Raw genomic sequence first — 23,852 nt, forward strand, 5'->3', positions numbered from 1 at the left:
TATTATGTAATATTTTTTGTTTATATATTTTCCTATAATCTAGGCCACGCGAATGTTATTTATTGAAATGATGAATTTAACTGTTTTACCATATGTTACTGTGTTTTCTAACGTGTTAATATTTAATTGTGTCAATAGGTGGCGTAGGATGATGAAGAGTAGTGATTAAAATGACTCAACTAACCTCAACTAACCTCAATATAATTGAAGCTTAAACAAAAGGTGTCAGTCACATCATATGCAGTTTGAATTTGATGTATAGTTTATTCGTAATGACAAAAATTTAATGCTAATATGAAATGTTACTTCTAGAGCTGAATGAATAAATATTCATAAGACGTATTCAATGGCAGGAAGAAATAATGGAAGAGACAGAAATAGTGGAACACTTTTATGGAGTATATTTATTGTATTGTTTGAATCCAAAGTACAAAGGCAGAATTTATATAGGTTACACCGTAGATCCACAACGTAGAATTAAACAGCACAATGCCGGTAAAAAACACGGCGGTGCATGGAGAACTAGCGAAAGAGGTCCATGGTAAACTACTACTGTTACTATATACGATTAACATCCAAATATCGTAATAAAAGATTAGTACAAGTGTTTCTTTTTGTTTCTTTTTGTTTCTTGCTGTTTCTTTTTGTTTCTTTAGGAGTATGGTGTTAATAGTTCACGGCTTTCTTAACAGTACTTCTGCATTGAGGGTATGTTGTAAACTATCGTACAAAATATTTGAAACAAACAAAAGGCATCCTAGGCATTCTTGCTGTTTATATTTTATTATTTATTGCGTAGTTCGAATGGGCATGGCAGCATCCTCACGAGAGTCGACGTTTAAAACATGTGCCGAAAAAGAAATCAACTGAAAAAACGATCGAATTTTATTTGATGGTTCTCTCGGAAATGCTCAAAGTCGGACCTTGGTATCGTTTACCTTTAACAATTCGTTGGCTGGACGATAACTTTGCACAATTGTATTCCACTTCCTTTTCACCGCCTTTACACATGCCAATATGTTACGGACAAGTTCTACCACGAAAGGTTACTAACAAAAGTCCAATAAAAGAAAATAATCTACTCGTTTGTTCAATTTGTGGATTGATCAGTGAAAAAGACAATTCCATTAGGTGTATAAAACCGGACTGTCGACTGATAGCACATTTAATTTGTTTAGCTAAGCGTTTTTCTACAGACGATCATATTTTACCGATCGAGGGTACATGTCCTACCTGTAATACTAACGTTCTTTGGGGTGACTTGATAAAAAAGATGATCGGTTGTTATCAAGATATACAAAGTAATGTAAACGAAGACGATTGTGTGCTCGTAATTAGTAGCGACGAAGATTAATCATGAACAATATGCAAATATATTTGTTGTGCTAGATAAACTATAAATTCTACTATACATACTACTTTAACATGTAATTAGCGCACGCGCGTATCGCGTACCGCGTACCGCGTACCGTTATTACTTTTGTCATACGTGATCAAATAATGCTGCACATATCAATCGTGCTGTCCATAATTGTTAACTAACATTTAGGTCACAGCAGTCATTTTCATTTGCCGTCGTCAAGTCGATATTAATTACAAAATACATACATACATACATACATTCATACATACATACATATAAAGAAATAAATAAATAAATTAATAATGAAATATTTGAAAGAACAAAACATTCCTTGCTTAAAATGCAGATCATTGAAGTTTTCATTAGAATAGATCAGGGATCAGATCGTCGTCAGCATAGTCGGCATAATCTTCTGCGCCAGGAGGTACGAAGATTCCTCCAAGAACACCAGAAATATTTTCACCTAATCCCATCGATGTAGCCACACCAAAAACTAGTCTCATCACTAGCAATCTTATAAAATTCACCGGATTAGTCTCCTTACTTTGCAACGACAATTGCTTCGTCGTTTTCTTAGATCGACATTCGACCTGTATGATCTATAAATAATCATTGAAAAAAGTCAGTGGCTTTACACAATATGAAATCTTTCTTAACGTTGTTGAATAAAATACAATCGAACAATCGATGAACAATGAAATCATCAATATGCGCAATGACATCGTAAAATGATCATTTAAAAATGAATAGAAATTGTACTTACGCTCAAAGATATGAATATTAAAGCAAATAACGTCGTTGTCACTTTCATCTTTTAGATCTTTTCTTGACACAAGAAGCACGTGAAGCAACAGAAGAAGTAATCGATCGATTTTCACAAATAGGCGCACTTAAAATAACTTATTATCAAACCAAAATATATAGAAAAAGTAATTGTAATATTGTTGGTAAAATGTAGACGGAAAGGCGTGACGAAGCGAGGCGAGGCGAGGCGAGGCGAGGCTTGGCGGTAAATTGTAAAATTAGACAAGCGCTCGTGAAGGGACAGAAGAGAAATAAGCATTAGCTTCGTGATCGCAGAAGCAAAGTTCTTCTTCTACGATAACGGTAAACGACGAAAAAAGGCATCCAGGCCATCTCCTGTTCGAGTATGATATGCGCGTAAGGTTGGGGCGCCAGTAACGAGCTGCTAGCAGAAGATACGAACGATAACCAAACGCAATCAAGAAATATTCTTTCTTAACCGTTTTTACAAGAAGAAATATACGCACATTATTATTGTACATGATTTGAATTTGATTTGAAAGAAGATTGATCGATAAGTTATTCTCATCATCAGTCGTAAATAGTAAATCTTATTTTGATATTTTAATTAAGTCGGTATAGCATAGTGTAGTCCCGGTTACCTAGAAAATTGTAGTAGGACCAAGGTAGAAAACTATAAACTACAACTACAACTAAAATAATCGTTCGTGAATGAATAAACGATGAGAGTCGGTCAATTGAATGATAATTAAACGACGCAAGTGTTGAACGATGACGATGACGATGACGATGACGATGAGACTAAGCAGCCGGTCCAAGAAAGGGATATACAATGACAACAATGACGCACTTCGTTAAAGCCATCGAAGGACGTACGTTCCCTTTGGATTAACCGGTCGATTAGTCGATTCGAGCGAAAGGAACAAACCCTGCTGCTGCTGCTGCTGCTGCTGCCCCTTCTTATTAGGTTCGTAATGAAAGGCAGGATGCGACTGGGACCGGACGTGACAGTCTTAGAATACGAAAACAGTTCCAGAAACGAAGGAAACCAACTAGCCGTTCGACGATGATGACTCTACGACACTCGTTATTGTCAAGATCTTTTTGTTTAAGGAAATATTACAATAAGAAGTATTATTAATTTCACACACATCTGAGAAAATGCATCTCTGGGGTATATTGATCCGATATCATTCCACATCAAATGCCATTCTACGGTGCGGAATTTTCGCCTGACTGATCTCCTCGTGACTTCTCTAAATGGTTTCTTCAAGCATGAGAGATCTAGCATTTCTTTGATAAAAAGAAATAAATACAATGTTGAACATTTAATTGAAAATGACCGATAGAAGAAAGAAGAAGTAGAAGAAGAATTGTTGTTTTTAACGAAATATAAATACTAATGAAAAGTGACATGTAACTTTGTATGAGAGCTTTGACACCCTATGTGTAGGCCTATGTGTAGGCCTATGTGTAGGCCTATGTGTAGGCCTATGTGTAGGCGCAGTTGCAGTAAGTTAGATAATGTCCTCCTGTCAGGGTCTATGAACTCCGCAAGCGCATTTGCTTCCTATTGCAGTAATGTGCGCGGTACCATGTTTCAAATATTGCAATAATACAATACTTATTGATCACGATAATTTTAATTCAATAATTGAATATTTTTGAAATTGTTCATATTACTTTTCGACTATTACTTTATAATAATACTAATACTTTCCTAACAATGAATAATAGTAGTTTGAATGTATTGTAAAATGAATCAATATTGGCGGTAGCTAGGAAGACACGCGTTTCTATCTGTTCTTCAGAGCATATTCCTCTTTCTCGGCACTATTTTTCGAGAGGGGGAGGAGAGACGAAAAGAGGGAGAGAAAGGACTCTTGGCGATCGTCTCACCGGCAGTGCGTGGTACACCCTCATTGATGACACTCTATTCGCCGGCGCATGCTCGAACTTTATTTCGAACTTTCCTTCAAACTTCTTCGTTGAAGATACAAATGTTCACATGCTTTTCGGCTTAATTTCAATCATCAAATGGATAGAAAAGATGAAAGAATAATCGTGATTATGCAATCCGTTAAAATCCTTTGTTCGGAATTTCGAGATCACCTCCTAATCGAAATGTGAATTTTTGTAAGAATTTGGTGACCGTGCGAGACAAATTGGTGTATGAGATAATAAAGAGAGAAAGAAGAAATAATAGAAAAAAAAAAAAGAAAATAATTATATAATATCGAAGAAAATATATATTTGAAATTAGTTGAAAAAGTTGGCAAAGATGAAAGTCAACGATGGAAAAAGAATGAACGCAGAAACGGTCAAAGTTGGTTGTTTTCAGATGCTTCTTGTATTAATTTTTTGCATAAACTACATCATCGTATCAATGAATCATACCTTACCGGCTTTTCATAATTACACACCGAAATTTTATTGTCAGGTAATCTCATCACGAGTGCAGCTTGTTCAAGCTTGTTCAGTCCTAGGCTTACATTAGTTTCAATGAAAAAAGGAATTTAGAAAAATGTCGTCATTATATTCCAGCCAAAGAATACAACGAGCATAACGTATGGTTGTCCAATTGAAAATAATTCGACAATTGAATCTAACTGGAGCTCCTCCTGTTCCGGCGGCGACTATCGATTCGCGATCGAGCCCGGTGAGAACAGCGTTGTCACCGAATGGATCTTGATATGCGACAGAAAATATTTGACCTATCTAGCGTCAGCAATCTATTATTTTGGTGCTTTGATCGGTGCTTGGGTTGCTGGAATTCTGGCTGATCGGATTGGAAGATTACCAGTTCAAGCAATTTGTCTATACACGCAAGGCACTATGGCTGTTGCGCTTTACGTCGTGCAGGTAAAATCGACTAACGATATTATTAATGCTATTATTATTGCTATTATTAATGCTATAATCATTAATCGACGAACATTAATTATAGAATTATCCTACATTTTTGGCACTTCGTGGTCTCCAAGGTATTTTCGTGCAAGGCCTACAAAACTCAACGTACATCTTATCCCTGGAATTGTTCCCCAGTAAATTGCGAACTCTCGTTGCTCTGATCATGCAAATCGCTTGGGCTATCGGCTTGATACTCCTAGCGATATTAAGTTACGCTATACCAGATTGGAGAATTCTGCAGCTGGCTGTTTCCGTACCCACAGCGATAACAGTTTTATATATCTGGTACATGGTTTACAATGATTATGAAAATAGTCGGAGACAGTTGACAGTTGAACTTGTTTGAAATGACATTTTTATCCTACAGGATAATACCCGAATCCCCACGATGGCTGTTGGCTAAAAATAAATTAACGGAAGCCGATATGGCGTTGGAAAGAATCGCAAAATATAACGGCGGGTGTTGCATGAGAATACACAGAGAGAATGTTATTAAGTCTGAGCCTGTTGTAATTAAAGAAAATCCGATACCAGTGAAGCCAGAAAGGAGGAAATCACGCGTTTCGAGTGTCGACTTGAAGAAATCTAAAACTCTCGAAACCAAATTGCTGACTACACCAGATTCGAATCAGCAGACAGAGGAGGAGCAATGTATGAGGATTGTAAAATATTTCTTCTTAACAAAATCCATCCATCATTTGGATATTATTGAATAGAAATTGTTGTTTGTTTAGCGAGAAATTCGAGAAATTCGAGAAATTGGAGAAATTCGAGAAATTCCATCGACCAAACATCATCGAAAAAACGACTGTCATCGATGGACGTCGAATTACGAAGAGAAAAGGACGTAGAAAGTGAAATAAAAAATCCACCATCGTGTTCGAGCAATAATCGAAAATCTAAAAGAAGTTGTCAGTCCATTTATGATGAAAATACATCCCCGAGGATTGAGGAAGAAATAATCGTCGTGCTTAGAAATCCAAGAAAGCTCGAAGAAGCAAATGATAATGAAATCAAAATAGACGACAATGTCGACGAAAAATTAGCAAAAGTAAAAAACAAAAGCTTACAGAAGCTATTTAAACGACCATTAACAAGAAAGTATAGTCTTGCGATGATTTTTCAGTGGTAATCATTTGAAAATATATAATTATTCACTTAGCTGCTGAATGTACTCTTGTGAAATTAATTCTTAATTAATTAGTTTTCATTATTTACATTACAATAGCCTTCCTAGTTGTGCTTAATACTCTTAGCTCTTAGCTACTCTTGGATCGTTTATTTTTGTTTTATTTTTCAAGGTTTTCATCTTCTATGGCGTGTTATCTTTTAGCATCGCTTCTGCCAACTTTTAACGTAAACAGACACGTAACATTTGCATTAGGAGGAGCTTTAGAAATTGCTGCTTATACCTTTATATATTTTGTATTGTCAAGATATGGAAGACGAATACCATTAAGCATATGTCAATTTACAAATGGCACGATATTCATTATCTTATCTATTTTAATGATTCTAATAGATTCATCATCTTTAGGCTGGAAAGGTGATTAACTCTTCAAACAAAATTCCATTGCTTTTATTTGATTGATTTATTATTTTAAAATGAATTGTTATTGATAATATTGTTTTTATTTATTGTTTAAATAGATCTCACGAAGACTATAATATTGTTATTTGGTAAAGTAACCGTAATAAGCACTATTGCTGTAATATATCTCTACACTGCTGAACTATTTCCAACTGTCGTAAGAGGAACTTGTTTAGGTTTATGTACAGTTTTTGCTGAGATTGGTTTTTTAAGTATACCTCATGTGTTATCATCGGTAACGTGATTAACAATATCATTTGTCAATTATTCAAATACTATTATTTTCTTCTTATTCTTTCTTGTTTTCTTTTTTAGGGAGAATATGTGCCAATTAGTATGCCATTAGCGATCCTTGCTATTCTATGTTTTATTTCGGGTATATTAGCAATCCTTTTGCCAGAAACATTGAATACAATTCTACCCGATACGATAGAAGATATTGAAGAGATGTTCGTTAAAAAAAGAAATGATCAAATAAACGATGAGGAAATAGTTAAGGAAGATGAAAATATTACAAAAGACGATCTTAAGGAGAGAGAAATACTAAGAGAGAAACTTTTTTCGGAGGATTGGGTGGATGCTGGAAACGGTATATTAGTTAATTTTTCGGAAAACAAAAATGCCGACTAATCGTCCGCGATTGCGATTGCGATTGCAAATTTTCTTTAGTGAAAATGTCTTTTTTATTTGTTTTCAATTTGAATACAGGTTCACAAGCATTCTGATGTAAATGTGTATAATGCGCTTACCACTATAGATAAATTGTAAGTTTTATTTATCAGGGACTTATGTATTTATTATTTTACATTTGTAAGAATAATTTAGAAACTTAATCAATTATTGTATATACTTATTTTTTACTTGAATTCATATCAATTTATTATTGGAATGAAAAGCGTTTAACAATAAAAATCTTACAAATCTTTTAACGAGACTGAGAAGAAAGAACAAAACTGTTTGGCCATGTAAAATATGGTATTTCTATGTCAAAATATATCACAGTTTAACAATATGATTAATAAACAACTCATCCATAAAAGAAATGACAATATAAGGAGGATATATTTGTAAGTAATATCTCCTATAGTTTATATATATATATATATATATCAAATGTTCCAATTTTCTAACTTTACCAGACGTACCAGACGTACCAGACGTACCACTCTCTCTCTCTCTCTCTTTCTCTCATTTAAGGAACTTTAGATTGTACAATACCATTATTTTGTGGATTTACATGTGGAGTCTGCTCCGCTGCTGTTTGTAAAAGTCTTATCCTACGTCTAGTGTAATGCTGCCAAAGCAAAATCTGCTGATCGTCTATAAATTTGGTGCATTGCGAGCTGACAGCTTCTCTTCTAAAGTGTTCGTATTGTAATAAGTCTAAGAAGTACAAACACATGGGATATCTCAAATATTTAACATATTCCGGTTCTTTCCAGTAGAGAAGATATTTAAGGTAGTTTATAAATGTGGCATCCTTGAAGTAACCTCGTTGTGCTAAAACTACAAAAGTTAAATAATAAAAATGAGAAAAGTAAATGTGAGCAAATTGTGATAGCAAAATTGTACCTACAGTTAAGGTAATTTGGATTTGCAAGACATTGAACAAACTCTAGTTCAACTTGGAACCTTAGACGCTGTTGGTCGTCTGTTTCCGTACCTCCTATAACCGAATATAACAGCAAAATGGAATAATCAATAGAAATAAATAAATCAAAACAAAACAAAACAAAAAAACCAGAACAACTTTGTTATTGAATCGTTAAACATACATACCATTCATTCCGATAAAAGATGGTTTTCTGCCTTTCATGAGACCTGGAGGATCATCCAGACGGTTCATAATACGCTAACCTATCACTTTTAGATAATTTTTGAGCGTAATATGAAAATACTAACCATCAAAGAAAGTAGAAAGAAATTGAAAGAAAATTGTTAGAAGGAAACGTGTAATGATCTTCATACATCCAGTTAAGGTGCAGCAGCAGCAACAAACACAGCCCCTTAACCGGGGTTAAGAGGCATATACTCTGATATACGAGACGTCGATGTGTGTCGCGGTAGTCGACACGTTAATGGTCGATAAAATGAAAAACTGAGTAGACCACAAGTGTACAAGGAAAATAGTACTACACTCCGTTGGTAAAGTCGTCACTGCACACTGCTCTTTCTACGGCCGACGAGAGATAGCGCCAACATTTCGTACACGAGGCGCGACATTTTCAAATATTTCAATCACACATTTGTAATATTTTATTTTATGAAATACATTTGCATAACTAGTATATCTTTGGATGTTAATAAATGTTATACGTAGATTGGAACTTAAATAGTTCCAATCTATGTGTGTTTAATAATAAGAAAAATTGTAGAACTTCAATAATAACATCTCATTATAAAGAAATATAAATTTACTCTTTGACATATAATTTTAGCATCAAATATGGAAATTATACTCTCCATCTCTGTATCGTAATTTTGATAATTACATTATATATAATTACAGTTTTCATATCGATTAATTTATGTTTTTATTCATCAGTTATAAATAAAGCTGTTCGTCTCCTAGTTAGCAGTCTCATTCTTGTTATAACATTGAAAGATTGAACTTATCTTTGAAAAGTTTTGCAGCTTTTTATTACAGCAGTCAAGAAAATGAGTTTAACACCAAGAATTAGTTATGAAGAAGAATTAAAGAAAAATGTTGATTTAAAGGACTCTGATATACAAATATTAAGAGAATGGTGCAATAAGCAGCCTCATTTACCAAAAATTACGGACAGTGAATTGGCATTATTTTTACACAGCAATTATTATCGATTGGAGCCAACAAAAAATACGATAGATGCTTACTATACTGTACGAACTCACGTTCCAGAGTTTTTTTCTAATAGAGATCCGCTTGGATCAAAGTCGCTTCGAGAAATAATGAAAGTTGTGTAAGTAAAGTTGAAGTTGCATTTAATAATAATAATAATAATAATAATAATAATAATAATATTTGATGTAAATGTTGTCTACAGTGCAGAAATACCATTGAAGACAACAACGAAAGATGGTTATAAAATACTTTTCTGCAAACTACTTGACATCGATCCTTCGCATTATGTTTATAACGACGGTATGAAATATTTTAGCATGGTTTTGGATTATTGGCTTTATACCGAAGGTACAGGAATTGGTCATTTGATTCTGATTGATATGGAAAATGTAAGTTTCGGTCACGCAGGCCGATTAAGTCCTATGGGACTGAAGAAGTTTCTTTACTATTTGCAAGAAGCTTTACCTGTTCGTCTGAAAGGTTTACATTTCATGAACACATCGGCTGTGATGGATATCATTCTAAATATGATGAAACCTTTCATGAAAAAAGAATTGATGGATGTGGTATGATTATTATTATTATTGATTATCTACTAAATTATATATGCTATGTAATACAGTATGCCATAATTACAATAATTTTGATCATCGTTCTATTAGTTGCACGTGCATTCCACATTGGAAAGTGTCGCAAAGTTTATTCCATTAGAAGTATTACCAACCGATGTAGCTGGTAAAGCAGGATTTACCAAAGATTTACACGAAGAATATATAAAAAAGATCGAAGATCATCGAGCTTGGTTCCTACAGGATGAGATAAATGGTCGAGTAAATGAGGCTCTGAGATCTGGTCAAAGTAAAAATGTAACGGATCTTTTTGGAGTCGAGGGGAGTTTCAAGAAGCTTGAAATAGATTAACGCACAAAATCAAATAAATGATGCTATTCTAATCAAATACATATACCATACATTAGATCAAATGAAACATTATTAAACGAGTTTCAAGTTTCAAGTTTCAAGTTTCAAGTTATACGTACATATTATAGCAACTACTTTTATTCTGTACTTTGATCTTTTATAATGGCCAACAATTAACCCCATCACATTCCCCTTAAGCGTATATTACATTATTATGGAATGAGGTTGACATACATTTCATAATTAATAATATATTTATAAAATTCTGTTAATGATGATACTATCTAATTATCTCAATATCCTTGTAAAATAGCTACTTACAATAGAAACAAATTTCCAATTCCATTGTATTACACACTCGTAATGAGTGTATGTGTATTTTGATCTCCTGCAAAAAAAAAACGTTTATCTCGATAAACTTGATAAAAAAACAAATGACAAGTTTAGTACTGTAATAAACAAGTTTATCTACAGGATGTTCTAAAAATTGCTTTATCAAATATCTTTTACCAAATGCTCCGATTTGTAGTAGATTTGGAAGATGTCTTTTTTAATTGAAATGAAGAAATTTGTCCTAAATTTTGTCCTAAATTCGTGTCGGATTAGTGTCAAGGTTGCGTCAGGGTTTCTATCAGAGTTTTACGTCAAGCTTTCTCTTTCCTCGGTACAACAAGTTTCGGAACAACCTATATATGCATATGTATATAAGTAGAACTCATTATTAGATCGGTTGCTATCAAGTAAGAAACATATTCTTCTTCCACGTTCCGTGCAACATTAACGTAAAACATTAAAAAAAAAAAAAAAAAAAAAAAGAAAACCAACGTTATTTAGATTATAAAATGAATAAGTAATACGAACTAAAATTATCATTTGATACACGTGAAAGTCAGTTATCGTAGTTTTAATAAGTTTTTCAGTTTACAATGGCTATAGTACCTACAGTATCATATTCGTTAGAAGAATTTTGGAAAAGTAATCCTGATATTAAGAAATCGGATCTACAAATCATTCGCGATTGGCTCGATAAGGAATCTCATTTGCCAAAGATAAACGACGAGTCATTACTTTTATTTTTTCACAGTAATTATTATCGACTAGAACCAACTAAGACCACGATAGAAAACTATTTTACTTTCAAAACTCATGTGCCCGAATTTTTCGCCAATAGAGACCCATTCTTAAAAGAAATTCGTACACAATCCAGTATCATGTAAGTTTCATTTTAATAGTATGTAATGTCATGTAATTTTAATAGTATAATGTGTTAAATGTGAATGTGTAAGAAAGAGGAAAGAAGAAAGGGTGAACGAATTTAACGGAATATTATTTTCCTTGAAAACAGACGTGTTTTTCCAGTGAAGGAATTAACCAAGGAAGGATATCAAATGATATATGCAGATTTGGCGCATTCTGATCCATCTTCTTATGTCTTTTATGATGCCACTAAATATTTTTTAATGGCAGTAGAGTTGGGCACTTATAAAGTAGGACCAGTTAACGGATTGGTGTTTATTACTGATGTACAGAACATAACGTTGGGTCATGTAGGTCGTATAAATATTATGGGACTTAAGAAATTTATATATTTTGTACAAGAGGCGGCACCTATTCGTTTGAAACAAATATATGTATTGAATTGGAATTCGGCGGTTGAAACTCTACTAAATATAGCAAAGCCCTTCATGAAGAAGGAACTATATGAATTGGTGAGTTCACTTTAATCTTGAATTTGATTTTATTATAGGATAAAGGATTAATGATGAAATTTATTGTTAGATAAACTTGACAACTGTAGAAAAATTGAAAAAATTCATACCCTTTGATGCACTTCCAAATGAGATAGGTGGCAAAAGCGGTAATATCAAAGATCTCGCTAACAAGCAAAACCAATTGATCGATGACAATCGCGAATACTTTTTAATGGATGAGGCAAAGAATAAGACTAACGAATCGTTAAGAATTGGGAAGCCTACATTTGCAAATGACCTTTTTGGTGTCGACGGGAGCTTCAAAAAACTCGAGATCGATTGAGCGGATATCTTTATACCTTTATACCTTTATACCTATCTTTATATCTTTGTATCTTTATTTGCTTTTATTAGCTGCGTTTTATGCGTTGTTTTATGCGTATATATTTATATAGGGAAGGTCTATATTTTCATATTTTTTAATATATTCACATGGTAATTCTATTTTATCCTTGCATTATTCAATCAAATTAATACGATCTTATGAAATAAAATCTTGTACGAGTCACTTTTTGCTTATTAATCGACTGTTACATCATAATACTTCGATGATATAACTCTTTTAAGACTCTTCTCTAACACGCAATAACATAATTACAGAATAGAAGGAGATTCCAAACTACAATTGTATTTAACTCCTTTACAAATTTTATCAACAGAATCAAGAACTGATGTGTTTCGCACACATTCCAAAATCTTTATATTAAATCATATATATATGACATATGTGAATTTACATTTTTATATCATCCTAATGAAATATGCTATCTATGCTAAGATTGCATTCGTAATTTTGAAGTCAATGGTACCAAATCTTTTCTAAAGGAGCAAAATAAGAAATAAAAGGAGAACAATGCATTTATAATTATGTGTAATTACGCATGTGTATTCTCATCTGACCCACATGACGAAAAATATCCTTAAATGACTTCGTGTGATTTGTCCGATTATGAAATTATATATACAGGGTAACATCAACATGTCACGCAGTTGTCAATCGTATGTTACTCCGCTTAAATCCTTTAGTCTAATTCGTTTTTCTTAAGAGGCCAGTAATCCAAGATAGACAAATCTTGAAAAAAAATATTTTTGTGCGCAAAGAAAAGAAAAAGCAATAAAATATAGGATGACACTAAAAGCTGGAATTTCGTTCGAAGAGGAATTAAAGAAAAATCCAGAATTGAAGGAAGACGATATACGAACGTTGAGAGAGTGGTGTCAAAAGCAACCTCATTTGCCGAAAATCTCCGACAGCGAGTTGGCTCTCTTTTTACACAGTAATTACTATCGTATAGAGCCAACGAAAAATACCATCGATACTTATTACACCGTACGAACTCACGTACCAGAGTTTTTTCTAACAGAGATCCTATTGGCTCGAAGGACCTTCGAAAAGCATTTCAAACAGTGTAAGTGTAAATAAATATTTTACATTTACTAATAAGTTAATCATTGCTATTTCATTAGATTAACAGATTAGAGATTTATTTTCACAGATCCAATTTGGTTTTGAATAAAACCACCAATGATGGTTACAAAATCATTTATGGTAGACTGATAGATACCGAACCGTCGCATTACGTTTATAACGATGGTATGAAATTCCTTAACATGGTAATTGATCTCTGGCTTCACGAAGAAGGTACTTCCAAAGGTCACATTATCCTCTTTGATACAAAGAACGTTGCACTTGGACACGTGGGTCGACTAAATCCTATGGGATTGAAAAAATTTCTTTACTACTTGCAAGAAGCTTTACCTGTACGTCTTAAGGGTTTCCATTTTATGAACACCTCGCCGGTTATGGACATTATTCTTAATATGATGAAGCCTTTTATGAAAAAGGAATTGATGGACATGGTAAGAAAAATTCGTCAAAGAAAATTCGCTTAATAAAAGTTCGCAATAATAATAAGACATTTTATTTTCTCTCGCAGTTTCACATGCACTCGACTATGGAAACTTTGGCTAAGTTTATACCCTTGGAAATACTTCCAAACGAATCGGGTGGGCAAGCAGGTCCTTTGAAGGACTTGAACGATGCTCAAATTAAAAAATTAGATGACAATCGTGCTTGGTTTCAACAAGAGGAAACCTTATGTCGCGTTAATGAATCTCTGCGTCCCGGTAAAGGAAAAACAGCAACGGATCTGTTTGGTGTTGAAGGAAGCTTCAAAAAGCTCGAAATTGATTGAACAATCTATCCGACTTTTTCCGATCTTTTTATCCGATTACTTACTAAAATTACATCCAAATCACATCAAAATCTTGTGATTTCTTTCTTATATAAATAAATGCATACGTAATTATGATGTAACGCGTTATCGCTGTAATTGTAATAGTAGATGACTAAAAGATGACTGTTATGTATTTTGTTCTTTTTATTACTACGAACAATTAGAAACTCTTAATATATAGCAAGGATTTAACAGAAAAAAAGTGCTTGTAAAAAAATCGATAAACCTTGTCTCTTCTTAGAATACAAATGGACTTTGATAGAAATTAAAATTCACAATCATACAATAAGTTCAGACTTGTATAACGTCAGATCAATAACAAAGTATTACATAACACGGTTGCATTGCAAAATCAAAAGAAAAAAAAGAAAAAAAAGAAAAAAAAATAATATTCTTTAACAAGAAATTCCATCATCGTCAATATATTTAATCATGATGGAATCAAATAAACGAGTTGATGGTGTGAAGGTACCCTTAAACATATTACCTTCACTATCTCTTTCTTTAGTTTCTTATGTTACTTTCACTGGAAGACAATCCTCTCACAGCAGTCGGTTAAGGCGTCGGTGGTTATTTATATAATAATAAGTTTTGTCAAATCATTGATTTAAGAAAAATGAAAAGTTTAATCGTAAGTGTAACTATTATAGGATTGATTATATTGTACTAGGATTTATTTCATATTTCTACTAGTTTAAGGAAATACGAAAATATTCCAGTGCGAATGTATCAACAGAAGTAAATGTTTTTTCTTTCCAATTAGATCGTCCTCGTTTTATCGAGTTCCTGTCTCGGAGACGTCTCACATATTTTATCAGAATATTCTTCGACGACAATTACCAGTACGTTACCACCATCCACCACGTTATCTCCAAAACCCTATAGTTTTCAATACAAAGCGGGACGATATCCAGGACACGTTGATCGAACTCATGAAGAATCCGGAGATGGTTCTGGAACCATTTATGGTAAATCTTCTTATAACTTTATATCTTCTATATTATCATACTTGGACACCTTTATACGTGGACTTATTTGCTTATTAGGATCTTATTCGTTCGTTGATCCTAAGAACACAGTTCGAAGAATAGAATATGTAGCTGACCAAAATGGATTTCATCCGTCGTTGATAAATTACGAAGATACGCTTAGACAACCCGTTGATTCCGAAGCTGTAAAACTCGCTAAGGAAAGGCATTTTCAACTTTACGAAAAATTGGCTGAAGCCAATGCGCACGATGTTCCAATCAATATTCCAAGGGTAAGGAAAATTGATTCCCACATAACACGAAAGGTTTTGAAATCTTTCAGAAACGCATCAGAGGCATCAAAAGGCATCATTCTAGAATATTTTGAAAAAGATTCGTAAAAGATTTTACTTCAATATTTTACTGATGGAGTATATAGAGATAAAGGTTTTTAAATGTTTCTAGTGTTTTAGAAAGTTTTTAGAAAGTTTTTATGTTATGTGGGTTATTATTCTCTCTCTCTATCTATTTCATATTATTGAAGATTTAACTAAATTAAACTCACATCGTTTTTCTAGGACACTGCTAGTGTGTTAAAAGCAAAGGACAAACATTTTCAGCTTTATCAAAAGATAGCTGAAGAACACGCGGCTATTGCATCTCAAAGAAAAGCGGAGCGCGCAGCGTACGAGGCAACATCGGTTATTAACGATGTTAATGAATATCAAACGTATTAAAAATGCTTATTAAAAAAATAGCATTTTTCAAATAGTATTTCTACTTTAAATCTTGTCAAATATCTAAGTAAGAACGAATGTGCGCGATGCGAATTTGATAAGAATAAATAACATAGGTGTATTATTAATAATTAACAACACGTGAATCATGCACACATGAAATGTCCATTAGTGATTACCGGAAGTTTCGCTATATGTATTAAAAAAAAGAAAATAAATACTATAATTACAGTATGTGTTGGTATAAAAGTCTAAGCGTGACAAAAAGTACAATTGTTATTTTTCATATGTCCGCAAGGATGAAGTTCCTTCAAGGTTTTTGGTTATTGCTTTTTGCCATATTCTGTATCACGGTATGATTTGTTATTATTTCAAAAAACGTTCATAAAATACTGTCACTACTTATTATATGTAGAAGTTGTGTATTAATATTATCTATGTGTAATCGTGTAATAAACGGGGCGTTTCCTTATCATGGAATATTCAGATTTACCAATACTCGTTTAAGTATCATAAATAATGATTATCAATAAAGATACGATGTAAATTTATTCAGATCGTAATGGGTAGGAGCATCGATGGTACCGAACATGCTTTTCTCAAATCTAAAAGTATTGCTTGTTACGGTCGTGGTCGTGGAACGGGGAATACCGGGGGCAATACCGGGGGCAATACCGGGGGCAATACCGGAGGTAATACAGGGGGAAGCGACGGAGGAACAGGAACTGATGGGAACGGAGCTAATGGTGCACCAGGAGCTATGAATCCTATGGCTATGGCACAACGAGCAATGGGTGAAACTTTCATTTCACTTTTTTATACATTTCTATTTGAGTTTATATAGATAGTTTTCTGTTTCAAACGTAAATATATTACAGGTACGATGATGAACATGATGTCAAATATGAATCCAATGGGCTAAATGGCATATTCGTTTGAAATTATTGTATTCTCTATCGAATCAACTAACAAATGTGACATTATTAGTACTTTGTAATAATAGATCTTTTTGTTCTTCCAAATATTACTATTAAATAATAATCAATGGAAACACACGATTATCCTAATTAGTATTGAAATAAATCCAAATATGGTTAATATTCACGTCAACGAATAAAGAATTTATTTAACAATAATATTGTGTGGCAGTAATATTAAAAACTATATAGTATATAAAGTATTACGATTATAAGTATTTAATATAAATGTAGAATATATATATGTATATATATAATTATACACATTAAACATGAAAAATTGTTTAATATATTCTTTTATACTTATTTACATTAATAATATCTTTGTTCTCTATACGCGCGCATGAAATAAGGTGATTTAGAAAATTAAACGTACCTTATATAATTTCAAGATAACTATTTCTATACTGTATTACAATCAATATATAAATGATATTATTTTATTTTATTTTACCTTCGTTTACTTTACTTTACTTTACTTTAATCATTTATTTTAATATTTCATAGATCGATCTCTTAAAATACACTTGAACAAAACTAAAACAATGCTTGATTGATAAAACTCTATTTTGTAATTTACTTTTATTATTAGGATTATTATTAAAAGATCATTGGACGATTCTCTTGCATGCCATTTTTACACATAATTTCATTATCTTATAAACTTTATGTGTTAAGAGCTTATATAAGTTTATATTATAAACATTTAATCTACTATATATGAACACAGCAAGGACAGCTATATTGAATCATGTTCCATATACTCCAAAAGAAGTAAGGAAATATTCTTCCTTTAGATATCCTCCTCGTAGCTCTTTACTTTCTAAGTAAATGTGTAAGATCTTTATTCTGTTTTTGTAATGTAATATCTGTTCTTTCCGCTTTATCCGTTATATTGTCAATTAAATCATTTTGTGAATCAATCTCTTCTGAAAGTCCTATTGCTAAACCTTTCAATCGTGCCAAAGACCCACTCATTTCATCTAAATTTTGTTCTAAAACTTTTGTTATATTATTTTTCGAGGAACTTATTCTTTGATCTTCATCATCATCTACAAGACCTTGAAGTTTAAGCGATGGGTGATTATTAGCCATATTAGTTTGAACTTGATCTAAGGAATTAGATAAAGTTGGCGATGATGTAGATCCAAAACTTGTAGATTCTGGTAGTTTGGTAGATGGTACAGGAGTGTCCAAGGATTTTCCACTGAGATAATTTTTTAAACTTCCAAAAACACTCTTTATACCTTGAATGTGTTTTTGGCTAAATCTTAATGCGCTGTTAATATCATCCAACCTCTTTTCTGTCCTCTCTAATTGTTCTCTTTGCCTAATTAATTCCTGAAATTGCATTTATCCTTTAATAAAAGTTATTTATATGGTAGTGTATATATATATATGTATTAACCTCTGCTGTAGCTGCACCAATCTGTTCAGAGTCTCTCAAAAGAGAAATAGATCGCTCCGACGAATGAATAGTACGCTCTTCTATTTCTTTTCTACGTTGCATTAACTGCTGACGTTTAGATTCAAGTTCATTGTCAAAATTATTAATATAATTATGCGATGAGCTAGGTGCCCTTGTTGGTGCACTTTTTAAAAATGTTTCATCATCTACGTCATCTTCTAACTCAAAAAATGGATTCTTTGTATCACTCAAATAATGTTTCCCTGCCATTTTGCACAATAACCTAAAGTAACTATATATAAATAATCTTGGAATTCGTTTCCCTCAAAACTTTAGTTGAATCACTTATTATACACACCACCACACTGTGATATACACACGAACTTGTGAAATTTGCTCTTCTATCCTATTGTCACTAAACTAACCTATATAAGGTAAAAATCCATTTGACCAACAATATGCTCTCAATTCAATAGTTATTCATAAATATATATATATATACAAACTATATACAAACACTATATACAAACTCTGATACAATGAAATATTTAGAAAAATTGTTAAATCAATATTTGATTAAGAAAACAATTGAAAAATATGAAAGTAATGTTTTGATACTATGGGGGAGGATTCATTGGAAAATGTTAATTCAGTAAAACTCTACAAGATGGTGCGAATCCATACCGTGTGATACCAACACATAGCAAATAATTTCCATTAGAACTGTCACCAGTCACAGTGTAATACAAAGAAAGTCATTTGAAATATTCTAGGTTAAATCTACTTTATAGTAGATTTATATAATTAACTTGTTTTTATTCAAGCAATATGGATTTATCAAAGCTTTCAAATGAAAGGAAATTATATCTTTGTCGATGGTATTTTCGTGGTAGGTATTAACGATCGATAACGAAATAAAAAAAACAAAAAAGGCACAAAATCAACAAATTGATGACAAGTCATATTTGATTATAAAGTGTATCGTTTTAACTTTGTTTAACTTTGTTTAATTTTAACTTTCACACAATAGCAGGATTTGCCCTACTTCCATTTCTTTGGGCTGTTAATGCAATTTGGTTTATACGAGAGGCGTTCATTGTACCAGCTTATGAGGAACAAAAGTACATTAAAAGATGTATGTATTCAATGATTTAGATCTAAAACGAATTTAGTGAATAGACATAAATATAATATTTTAGATGTCATATTTTCCGGCATTGGAGCAATTTTATGGACGATTGCCCTTGTTGCATGGATCGTAACATTCCAAACACAAAGAGCTGCATGGGGAGAATTTGCAGATCATATTAGTTATATTATTCCTGTTGGTATTCCTTGATTATTTTCATATTTTATTATTATATTTATTTGATACAAAAATTCCTACCTATATGCTAATATATAAAATACACATTTTTACTTTAAAGAGAGGAATTAACTACTTATTCATAAGACACAATTATTGTAAAAATATATCATTTATTTAACGATAATGATCAATTTTTCAATATCTTTCAATATCTTTCAATATCTTTCAATTTCAATGAATATTGAGTCATTTTGTAAGTATATACAAATAAGTATATAATACATGTATAATAATACATCAATTTTCATTTGTAAACAATTTCTTGTATCTTAATCGCAAGATACATTTCATTTATACCATCCTTCGTCTCTGGGCATATAATCGTATATCTTTATAAACTAATCTGGATAAAAACTGAAATAATATTTGTTTAAAATGCAAGTTTATCAATTCTTATATATATATATATATATACATATCTTACTGCATATAATGTAGAAATTAGAAAATTGACTTACAAGTAGAGCTAACATGTTTGCAAACATGAGCATATAAAATACATTATGCCATCCTGCCCATTGTGAAACAAATCCTGTTAATAATGGGCCAACCGCAGCACCGATGCTGCCTGTTCCATCAATAATTGCAGTGACTGTTGCCAAGGCTTTAGAATTATCCCCCAAACTAGGATGAGTTCCTAATTCAGCAGATACTGCAGTTGTTATTAAAGCATATGGTCCATTGACTAACAGTCCTGTTATTAACAATAATAGTATACTGGCACCCAAACTCATACTTTCCAAACAATCATAAATAAATAACTAAAAAACAAAAATTATCAATATAATTAATTATTATATGATTTTATATGAATATTTTGTAAATAAAGTAAAATATTACCGTTGGAATTGCAAGTCCAAGCATTATAGAACATGTTAAAGCACTCATTCCACTGTAGTCTGATAAAACGCCAGCAATTATTGCACCTGCAATACCTCCTACATCAAATAATGCTGATAAATATGCACTTAACGTTGTACTGTATGTACCTACAAAGTATAAATACAAATAATATGATCATTTTGTTATCAATAATGTTATTCATAATTCAACGAACAATACTTATATAATGTTTCATTTATTTCATTTATCTGTATTAATTCACTTACTTGAAACTGCAATATACAGCGGCAACCAGTAAAGCAACGTGTAGCTTACAAGTTTTGCAAAAAATAATGCAAAGGAATATTCGAGTACACCGGGTATTTTGGCAGCTCCAACAAATCCAATAGCATTCTCTCTGGTATGATGGTGGAAACGTCTATTTGTTGATAATATCGGACTTGTTTCTGATCTTAAGTTTGCTGAATCCTTTCAAAATAAAAATCTATATGAGTCTTAACTATCACAAATTTAGTACATTATGGTAAATATTATTATAAAATATATATCATAATTAATATATTTTAACTACAATGTCACTGAAAATATGCATGCACTTACGTTAGTAACGTTTTGTTCACGGTAGACACTGCGAAAGATGACACGCTAGGTAAAGGAAATGGGTACTTTTTAGTGGGCATATTGTGTCAAGTGCATAAATTATATGAATTCAAAACGAATCAACTATATATGAAATTTGTCAGTATTTTTAAACACACCAGAAAATTATTTGTTACTGTGGAATACTACAAAAGAAACATAAGGCACCGAGCTTGATTACATTGGAGAATAACTTTTCAATTGTTAATTAAACAAAACATTATTTCTATTAATTTTACCATTACGTGGTATCAAGAGGAACATAATGTGAAATACACATGACTTCTTTATAAGTTAAAATAGCGCATTTTTTCTTGTTGTGTATAATTTCAAAGTTATTCGAGATAATCAAGTTAGGTATTTTATTTAATCATACTTTATATACAGGATGGTCAAAACAGGATCCAAAGTATAAAGTATATATGAAAAAGAAACAGGAAAAAGAAATAATAGTAGTAAGATTTTTTAACTTAAAGATAATTGGGAGGGTAGTAAAGATAAAGGGTGATATAATTGTCATGCTTATACTTTATGTATCAACGTGCAGTTTACTTAGTAATTAGGTACAAAATAGAGATATTATTATTTACTGACTGTAGCTGTAATTAGAATAGCGATTAGTCTATCATATTATCATTATATACATAAAAACTTACATCTTCTCCAATAGTGCGAGATTCTTCGATATCTCCAATACTATCTTCATCTGAACTGTTAGTTGCATCTAGTTTTCTATATCCAAATGAATTAGGAGGAAAACATCCTACATCAATAGGTGTAGGTGCTAGGAATAAAAAAATAATAAATCCTGCTATTCCCATTATTACTGCTGGTATTATGAAACTTAAACCCCAGTTAGATTCAACAAATTCAGCTGCAAGTAAAGTTCCCAATATATTTCCTAAAGATGTATGAGAATTCCATATTCCAAAAATTAAGCCTCGCTTTCCCCTTCCAAACCAATTTCCTACAACTGTTACTACACCTGGCCAACCAGAAGTTTGAAATACTCCACCCGCAGCCTAAACAAAAAATTCATCTCAATTTTCTTATACGTATATCATTTTTATATATCATTTATATTATATTAATACCAACCTGAATGAAAATAAAATACCAAAAGTTATGTATCTTATACGTTTTAGCAATTCCAAATAAATAACAAGAAATAGCAGACGTTAGCATACCAAGGGCAAGAAAATAACGCAGATTAACACGCTCAGCAATAAAACCACTAAATAAAAAAAAAATAAAAAAACAAACAAAACAAAAATAATCAATTAATATTAATGCAATTTATTGGATGTTACGATGATTAGTAAGCTCACTTTAAATCTATCACCTGAGAAACATAGCAGCTGCGTATGCAAATAGGAATGCTGAATCCAACATACCGAGTAATGCTGGAGCATCTGGTGTATCTATAGAAATACAAATATTCTATTGAAATGTAGTAATATAAGAATAAGTTTTGTGTGTATAAAATATGCACTGTATTAAAACAATATAAAGAAATATTATTTACCAAATGGAGCCCAATCACACCATGTATCTCGATTGGTATCATTAATTATAATATCAGGTGGCGGTAATACGCGACTACAATTAAGACTTAATACATTTTTGACCACAGATATAGGTTTCCTTGTCATATGGTAACAAGTATATGATAAATATGTAAGGGCTAATATGCCTCCTTGATGCCATATAAGTCGATTTATACGACGATGAGAACAACATTTTGACATTACATATTCAATCATTCGTAAGCCCCATGGGGCATCTTTTAAAGATGTCATATTTCATTCACAATGTCTTTCTATATATTCAGATACTATATATTCTGTCTATATTATCTTGTCAATGTTAAAGTAAATAATTTGGGATTAATTATTAACGATGTTTCAACAAATAAAAAGACTTTTCCTTAAAGATATTTCATCTATGCTTCTTCTTCTTCTTCTTCTTCTTCTTCTTTAAAATTCTTATATTGTATTAAAATATATTGTATATTTGTGCTTTTGTACAAATATTGTACAAATAAAAACTATACACTCGTTGTAGAAATACTATATACACACTTTAGAATATAATATAGAAATATTATATTATGTATTGAAAAATTAAAAGAGCAACATTTTAAAACATATGTTATAAGACTCCGCATAATTTGTTATTATGTTTATGAACGAAATAAAATAGGAATTAACATTGATAAAAAGAATGTACGGACCAGAATGTACAGAATGAGTCGTCATAACCTAAAAGAAAATGAACAAAGATTTGTTAATAAATTTTAATTACTTCATTACACTTTGAACAAAGTAAAAATAGTAAAAATAGTAAAAATAGTAATTATATATTAAACTTACCTTAAATGATATGGTAATCTAAATGGAATGTTTATTGTCCTAAGTAACAAAGTGACAGCTGATCAAACATGAAATACAAAAAGAATTGAGACATGACTCATTATCACACATTAAGGAAATAACTTTCAATTCGTTTCAAACCAAAGTTCAAAGAGTATTTGTCAAAACGCGCGAAATT

The 23,852-nt window shown here is 31.8% G+C and overlaps 12 protein-coding genes and 1 long non-coding RNA gene across 18 annotated transcripts; 8 read left to right on the plus strand and 5 right to left on the minus strand.

Moving 5' to 3' along the window:
- Positions 1 to 80: 80 nt before the first annotated feature.
- Positions 81 to 1,673, plus strand: slx1 (structure-specific endonuclease subunit SLX1). Of its 2 annotated transcripts, XM_015328978.2 has the most exons (4): positions 81 to 222; positions 313 to 541; positions 657 to 708; positions 800 to 1,673. In XM_015328978.2, exons 2-4 carry the CDS (start codon positions 363 to 365, stop codon positions 1,352 to 1,354), a joined length of 786 nt encoding a protein of 261 aa, XP_015184464.1. In that variant the 5' UTR covers positions 81 to 222; positions 313 to 362; the 3' UTR covers positions 1,355 to 1,673. The 2 variants fall into 2 exon arrangements, 1 of the variants encoding a protein (XP_015184464.1); XR_016176675.1 differs by lacking the exons at positions 81 to 222; positions 800 to 1,673 and having other exon boundaries at positions 401 to 626; positions 657 to 783.
- Positions 606 to 1,079, minus strand: LOC149032421 (uncharacterized). Its single transcript, XR_016176685.1, has 2 exons — positions 939 to 1,079; positions 606 to 866 (listed from the first exon to the last, which is right to left on the minus strand). It is a non-coding gene; the product is annotated as an uncharacterized LOC149032421 (long non-coding RNA).
- LOC107070618 (uncharacterized) lies at positions 1,301 to 2,625 on the minus strand. The gene is made up of 2 exons (XM_015328983.2): positions 2,127 to 2,625; positions 1,301 to 1,962 (listed from the first exon to the last, which is right to left on the minus strand). Exons 1-2 carry the CDS (start codon positions 2,172 to 2,174, stop codon positions 1,726 to 1,728), a joined length of 285 nt encoding a protein of 94 aa, XP_015184469.1. The 5' UTR covers positions 2,175 to 2,625; the 3' UTR covers positions 1,301 to 1,725.
- Positions 2,626 to 2,812: 187 nt separating this feature from the next.
- LOC107070608 (organic anion transporter 3) lies at positions 2,813 to 7,469 on the plus strand. 2 transcript variants are annotated; one of them, XM_015328968.2, is made up of 9 exons: positions 2,813 to 4,568; positions 4,673 to 4,990; positions 5,076 to 5,323; positions 5,406 to 5,689; positions 5,773 to 6,166; positions 6,340 to 6,584; positions 6,689 to 6,864; positions 6,945 to 7,218; positions 7,338 to 7,469. In XM_015328968.2, exons 1-9 carry the CDS (start codon positions 4,410 to 4,412, stop codon positions 7,352 to 7,354), a joined length of 2,115 nt encoding a protein of 704 aa, XP_015184454.1. In that variant the 5' UTR covers positions 2,813 to 4,409; the 3' UTR covers positions 7,355 to 7,469. The 2 variants fall into 2 exon arrangements, with proteins under 2 accessions (XP_015184454.1, XP_015184453.1); XM_015328967.2 differs by having other exon boundaries at positions 2,813 to 3,640; positions 3,940 to 4,568; positions 6,945 to 7,469.
- Positions 7,289 to 8,705, minus strand: MED31 (mediator complex subunit 31). Its single transcript, XM_015328980.2, has 4 exons — positions 8,532 to 8,705; positions 8,409 to 8,450; positions 8,206 to 8,295; positions 7,289 to 8,135 (listed from the first exon to the last, which is right to left on the minus strand). The coding sequence occupies exons 1-4, from the start codon at positions 8,593 to 8,595 to the stop codon at positions 7,822 to 7,824; spliced, it is 510 nt and encodes a 169-aa protein (XP_015184466.1). The 5' UTR covers positions 8,596 to 8,705; the 3' UTR covers positions 7,289 to 7,821.
- Positions 8,706 to 8,853: 148 nt separating this feature from the next.
- LOC107070606 (alpha-tocopherol transfer protein-like) lies at positions 8,854 to 10,846 on the plus strand. The gene is made up of 3 exons (XM_015328965.2): positions 8,854 to 9,571; positions 9,656 to 10,019; positions 10,116 to 10,846. Exons 1-3 carry the CDS (start codon positions 9,288 to 9,290, stop codon positions 10,371 to 10,373), a joined length of 906 nt encoding a protein of 301 aa, XP_015184451.1. The 5' UTR covers positions 8,854 to 9,287; the 3' UTR covers positions 10,374 to 10,846.
- A 305-nt stretch (positions 10,847 to 11,151) lies between these two features.
- On the plus strand, positions 11,152 to 12,632 carry LOC107070604 (retinol-binding protein pinta-like). Its single transcript, XM_015328963.2, has 3 exons — positions 11,152 to 11,586; positions 11,719 to 12,082; positions 12,153 to 12,632. Exons 1-3 carry the CDS (start codon positions 11,300 to 11,302, stop codon positions 12,405 to 12,407), a joined length of 906 nt encoding a protein of 301 aa, XP_015184449.1. The 5' UTR covers positions 11,152 to 11,299; the 3' UTR covers positions 12,408 to 12,632.
- A 353-nt stretch (positions 12,633 to 12,985) lies between these two features.
- Positions 12,986 to 14,750, plus strand: LOC107070605 (alpha-tocopherol transfer protein-like). Its single transcript, XM_015328964.2, is given in 5 exon segments — positions 12,986 to 13,123; positions 13,226 to 13,479; positions 13,482 to 13,533; positions 13,621 to 13,984; positions 14,062 to 14,750. Coding segments are annotated over 5 exon segments (978 nt in total). The 5' UTR covers positions 12,986 to 13,073; the 3' UTR covers positions 14,320 to 14,750.
- A 77-nt stretch (positions 14,751 to 14,827) lies between these two features.
- Positions 14,828 to 16,300, plus strand: LOC107070607 (Cuticular protein 57A). Its single transcript, XM_015328966.2, has 4 exons — positions 14,828 to 14,992; positions 15,125 to 15,329; positions 15,408 to 15,622; positions 15,908 to 16,300. Exons 1-4 carry the CDS (start codon positions 14,978 to 14,980, stop codon positions 16,064 to 16,066), a joined length of 594 nt encoding a protein of 197 aa, XP_015184452.1. The 5' UTR covers positions 14,828 to 14,977; the 3' UTR covers positions 16,067 to 16,300.
- LOC149032422 (uncharacterized) lies at positions 16,088 to 17,121 on the plus strand. The gene is made up of 3 exons (XM_089172921.1): positions 16,088 to 16,419; positions 16,623 to 16,860; positions 16,945 to 17,121. Exons 1-3 carry the CDS (start codon positions 16,300 to 16,302, stop codon positions 16,986 to 16,988), a joined length of 402 nt encoding a protein of 133 aa, XP_089029047.1. The 5' UTR covers positions 16,088 to 16,299; the 3' UTR covers positions 16,989 to 17,121.
- Positions 17,122 to 17,610: 489 nt separating this feature from the next.
- Snap29 (Synaptosomal-associated protein 29kDa) lies at positions 17,611 to 19,070 on the minus strand. Its single transcript, XM_015328961.2, has 3 exons — positions 18,810 to 19,070; positions 18,452 to 18,734; positions 17,611 to 18,384 (listed from the first exon to the last, which is right to left on the minus strand). The coding sequence occupies exons 2-3, from the start codon at positions 18,719 to 18,721 to the stop codon at positions 17,860 to 17,862; spliced, it is 795 nt and encodes a 264-aa protein (XP_015184447.1). The 5' UTR covers positions 18,722 to 18,734; positions 18,810 to 19,070; the 3' UTR covers positions 17,611 to 17,859.
- Positions 19,071 to 19,133: 63 nt separating this feature from the next.
- pen-2 (presenilin enhancer, gamma-secretase subunit) lies at positions 19,134 to 19,944 on the plus strand. Of its 2 annotated transcripts, none has more exons than XM_015328962.2 (3): positions 19,134 to 19,340; positions 19,482 to 19,586; positions 19,651 to 19,944. In XM_015328962.2, the coding sequence occupies exons 1-3, from the start codon at positions 19,280 to 19,282 to the stop codon at positions 19,788 to 19,790; spliced, it is 306 nt and encodes a 101-aa protein (XP_015184448.1). In that variant the 5' UTR covers positions 19,134 to 19,279; the 3' UTR covers positions 19,791 to 19,944. The 2 variants fall into 2 exon arrangements, with proteins under 2 accessions (XP_015184448.1, XP_089029048.1); XM_089172922.1 differs by having other exon boundaries at positions 19,485 to 19,586.
- Positions 19,911 to 23,816, minus strand: MFS16 (major facilitator superfamily transporter 16). 3 transcript variants are annotated; one of them, XM_015329041.2, is made up of 10 exons: positions 23,675 to 23,816; positions 22,828 to 23,563; positions 22,645 to 22,723; positions 22,401 to 22,536; positions 21,959 to 22,324; positions 21,264 to 21,308; positions 20,930 to 21,131; positions 20,661 to 20,809; positions 20,279 to 20,581; positions 19,911 to 20,174 (listed from the first exon to the last, which is right to left on the minus strand). In XM_015329041.2, exons 2-10 carry the CDS (start codon positions 23,099 to 23,101, stop codon positions 20,112 to 20,114), a joined length of 1,617 nt encoding a protein of 538 aa, XP_015184527.1. In that variant the 5' UTR covers positions 23,102 to 23,563; positions 23,675 to 23,816; the 3' UTR covers positions 19,911 to 20,111. The 3 variants fall into 3 exon arrangements, with proteins under 3 accessions (XP_015184527.1, XP_015184528.1, XP_089029028.1); XM_015329042.2 differs by lacking the exon at positions 21,264 to 21,308 and having other exon boundaries at positions 23,675 to 23,815; XM_089172902.1 differs by lacking the exon at positions 23,675 to 23,816 and having other exon boundaries at positions 22,490 to 22,536; positions 22,828 to 23,005.
- Positions 23,817 to 23,852: the final 36 nt, after the last annotated feature.

This window comes from Polistes dominula, unplaced genomic scaffold (genome assembly GCF_049000335.1).
Source record: "Polistes dominula isolate Pdom_NZ unplaced genomic scaffold, Pdom_raw_medaka contig_22, whole genome shotgun sequence".
NCBI classification, from domain to species: domain Eukaryota; kingdom Metazoa; phylum Arthropoda; class Insecta; order Hymenoptera; family Vespidae; genus Polistes; species Polistes dominula.

What these genes read in the sequence shown, in the direction of transcription:
- slx1 (XM_015328978.2), top strand. Translation starts at nt 363, where the DNA reads ATGGAAGAGACAGAAATAGTGGAACACTTTTATGGAGTATATTTATTG. An exon ending in ACTAGCGAAAGAGGTCCATG is followed by an intron (nt 542 to 656) that starts GTAAACTACTAC and finishes TTGTTTCTTTAG; the next exon opens with GAGTATGGTGTTAATAGTTC. An exon ending in ACAGTACTTCTGCATTGAGG is followed by an intron (nt 709 to 799) that starts GTATGTTGTAAA and finishes TTTATTGCGTAG; the next exon opens with TTCGAATGGGCATGGCAGCA.
- LOC107070618 (XM_015328983.2), bottom strand. Translation starts at nt 2,174, where the DNA reads ATGAAAGTGACAACGACGTTATTTGCTTTAATATTCATATCTTTGAGC. An exon ending in TAATATTCATATCTTTGAGC is followed by an intron (nt 1,963 to 2,126) that starts GTAAGTACAATT and finishes GATTATTTATAG; the next exon opens with ATCATACAGGTCGAATGTCG.
- LOC107070608 (XM_015328967.2), top strand. Translation starts at nt 4,410, where the DNA reads ATGAAAGTCAACGATGGAAAAAGAATGAACGCAGAAACGGTCAAAGTT. An exon ending in CACCGAAATTTTATTGTCAG is followed by an intron (nt 4,569 to 4,672) that starts GTAATCTCATCA and finishes ATTATATTCCAG; the next exon opens with CCAAAGAATACAACGAGCAT. An exon ending in ATCATCTTTAGGCTGGAAAG is followed by an intron (nt 6,585 to 6,688) that starts GTGATTAACTCT and finishes TTGTTTAAATAG; the next exon opens with ATCTCACGAAGACTATAATA.
- MED31 (XM_015328980.2), bottom strand. Translation starts at nt 8,595, where the DNA reads ATGAAGATCATTACACGTTTCCTTCTAACAATTTTCTTTCAATTTCTT. An exon ending in ATCTTTTATCGGAATGAATG is followed by an intron (nt 8,296 to 8,408) that starts GTATGTATGTTT and finishes ATTCGGTTATAG; the next exon opens with GAGGTACGGAAACAGACGAC. An exon ending in AAATCCAAATTACCTTAACT is followed by an intron (nt 8,136 to 8,205) that starts GTAGGTACAATT and finishes TAACTTTTGTAG; the next exon opens with TTTTAGCACAACGAGGTTAC.
- LOC107070606 (XM_015328965.2), top strand. Translation starts at nt 9,288, where the DNA reads ATGAGTTTAACACCAAGAATTAGTTATGAAGAAGAATTAAAGAAAAAT. An exon ending in CGAGAAATAATGAAAGTTGT is followed by an intron (nt 9,572 to 9,655) that starts GTAAGTAAAGTT and finishes TGTTGTCTACAG; the next exon opens with TGCAGAAATACCATTGAAGA. An exon ending in AAAAAGAATTGATGGATGTG is followed by an intron (nt 10,020 to 10,115) that starts GTATGATTATTA and finishes TCGTTCTATTAG; the next exon opens with TTGCACGTGCATTCCACATT.
- LOC107070604 (XM_015328963.2), top strand. Translation starts at nt 11,300, where the DNA reads ATGGCTATAGTACCTACAGTATCATATTCGTTAGAAGAATTTTGGAAA. An exon ending in CGTACACAATCCAGTATCAT is followed by an intron (nt 11,587 to 11,718) that starts GTAAGTTTCATT and finishes CCTTGAAAACAG; the next exon opens with ACGTGTTTTTCCAGTGAAGG. An exon ending in AGAAGGAACTATATGAATTG is followed by an intron (nt 12,083 to 12,152) that starts GTGAGTTCACTT and finishes ATTTATTGTTAG; the next exon opens with ATAAACTTGACAACTGTAGA.
- LOC107070607 (XM_015328966.2), top strand. An exon ending in TGGTTCTGGAACCATTTATG is followed by an intron (nt 15,330 to 15,407) that starts GTAAATCTTCTT and finishes TTTGCTTATTAG; the next exon opens with GATCTTATTCGTTCGTTGAT. An exon ending in TTCCAATCAATATTCCAAGG is followed by an intron (nt 15,623 to 15,907) that starts GTAAGGAAAATT and finishes TCGTTTTTCTAG; the next exon opens with GACACTGCTAGTGTGTTAAA.
- LOC149032422 (XM_089172921.1), top strand. Translation starts at nt 16,300, where the DNA reads ATGTGTTGGTATAAAAGTCTAAGCGTGACAAAAAGTACAATTGTTATT. An exon ending in TTGCCATATTCTGTATCACG is followed by an intron (nt 16,420 to 16,622) that starts GTATGATTTGTT and finishes AAATTTATTCAG; the next exon opens with ATCGTAATGGGTAGGAGCAT. An exon ending in TATGGCACAACGAGCAATGG is followed by an intron (nt 16,861 to 16,944) that starts GTGAAACTTTCA and finishes AATATATTACAG; the next exon opens with GTACGATGATGAACATGATG.
- Snap29 (XM_015328961.2), bottom strand. Translation starts at nt 18,721, where the DNA reads ATGGCAGGGAAACATTATTTGAGTGATACAAAGAATCCATTTTTTGAG. An exon ending in TTGGTGCAGCTACAGCAGAG is followed by an intron (nt 18,385 to 18,451) that starts GTTAATACATAT and finishes ATGCAATTTCAG; the next exon opens with GAATTAATTAGGCAAAGAGA.
- pen-2 (XM_015328962.2), top strand. Translation starts at nt 19,280, where the DNA reads ATGGATTTATCAAAGCTTTCAAATGAAAGGAAATTATATCTTTGTCGA. An exon ending in TTGTCGATGGTATTTTCGTG is followed by an intron (nt 19,341 to 19,481) that starts GTAGGTATTAAC and finishes TTCACACAATAG; the next exon opens with CAGGATTTGCCCTACTTCCA. An exon ending in ACAAAAGTACATTAAAAGAT is followed by an intron (nt 19,587 to 19,650) that starts GTATGTATTCAA and finishes ATAATATTTTAG; the next exon opens with ATGTCATATTTTCCGGCATT.
- MFS16 (XM_015329041.2), bottom strand. Translation starts at nt 23,101, where the DNA reads ATGACATCTTTAAAAGATGCCCCATGGGGCTTACGAATGATTGAATAT. An exon ending in CTCGCACTATTGGAGAAGAT is followed by an intron (nt 21,309 to 21,958) that starts GTAAGTTTTTAT and finishes TCCTTTACCTAG; the next exon opens with CGTGTCATCTTTCGCAGTGT. An exon ending in GTGAACAAAACGTTACTAAC is followed by an intron (nt 21,132 to 21,263) that starts GTAAGTGCATGC and finishes TTATTTTGAAAG; the next exon opens with GATTCAGCAAACTTAAGATC.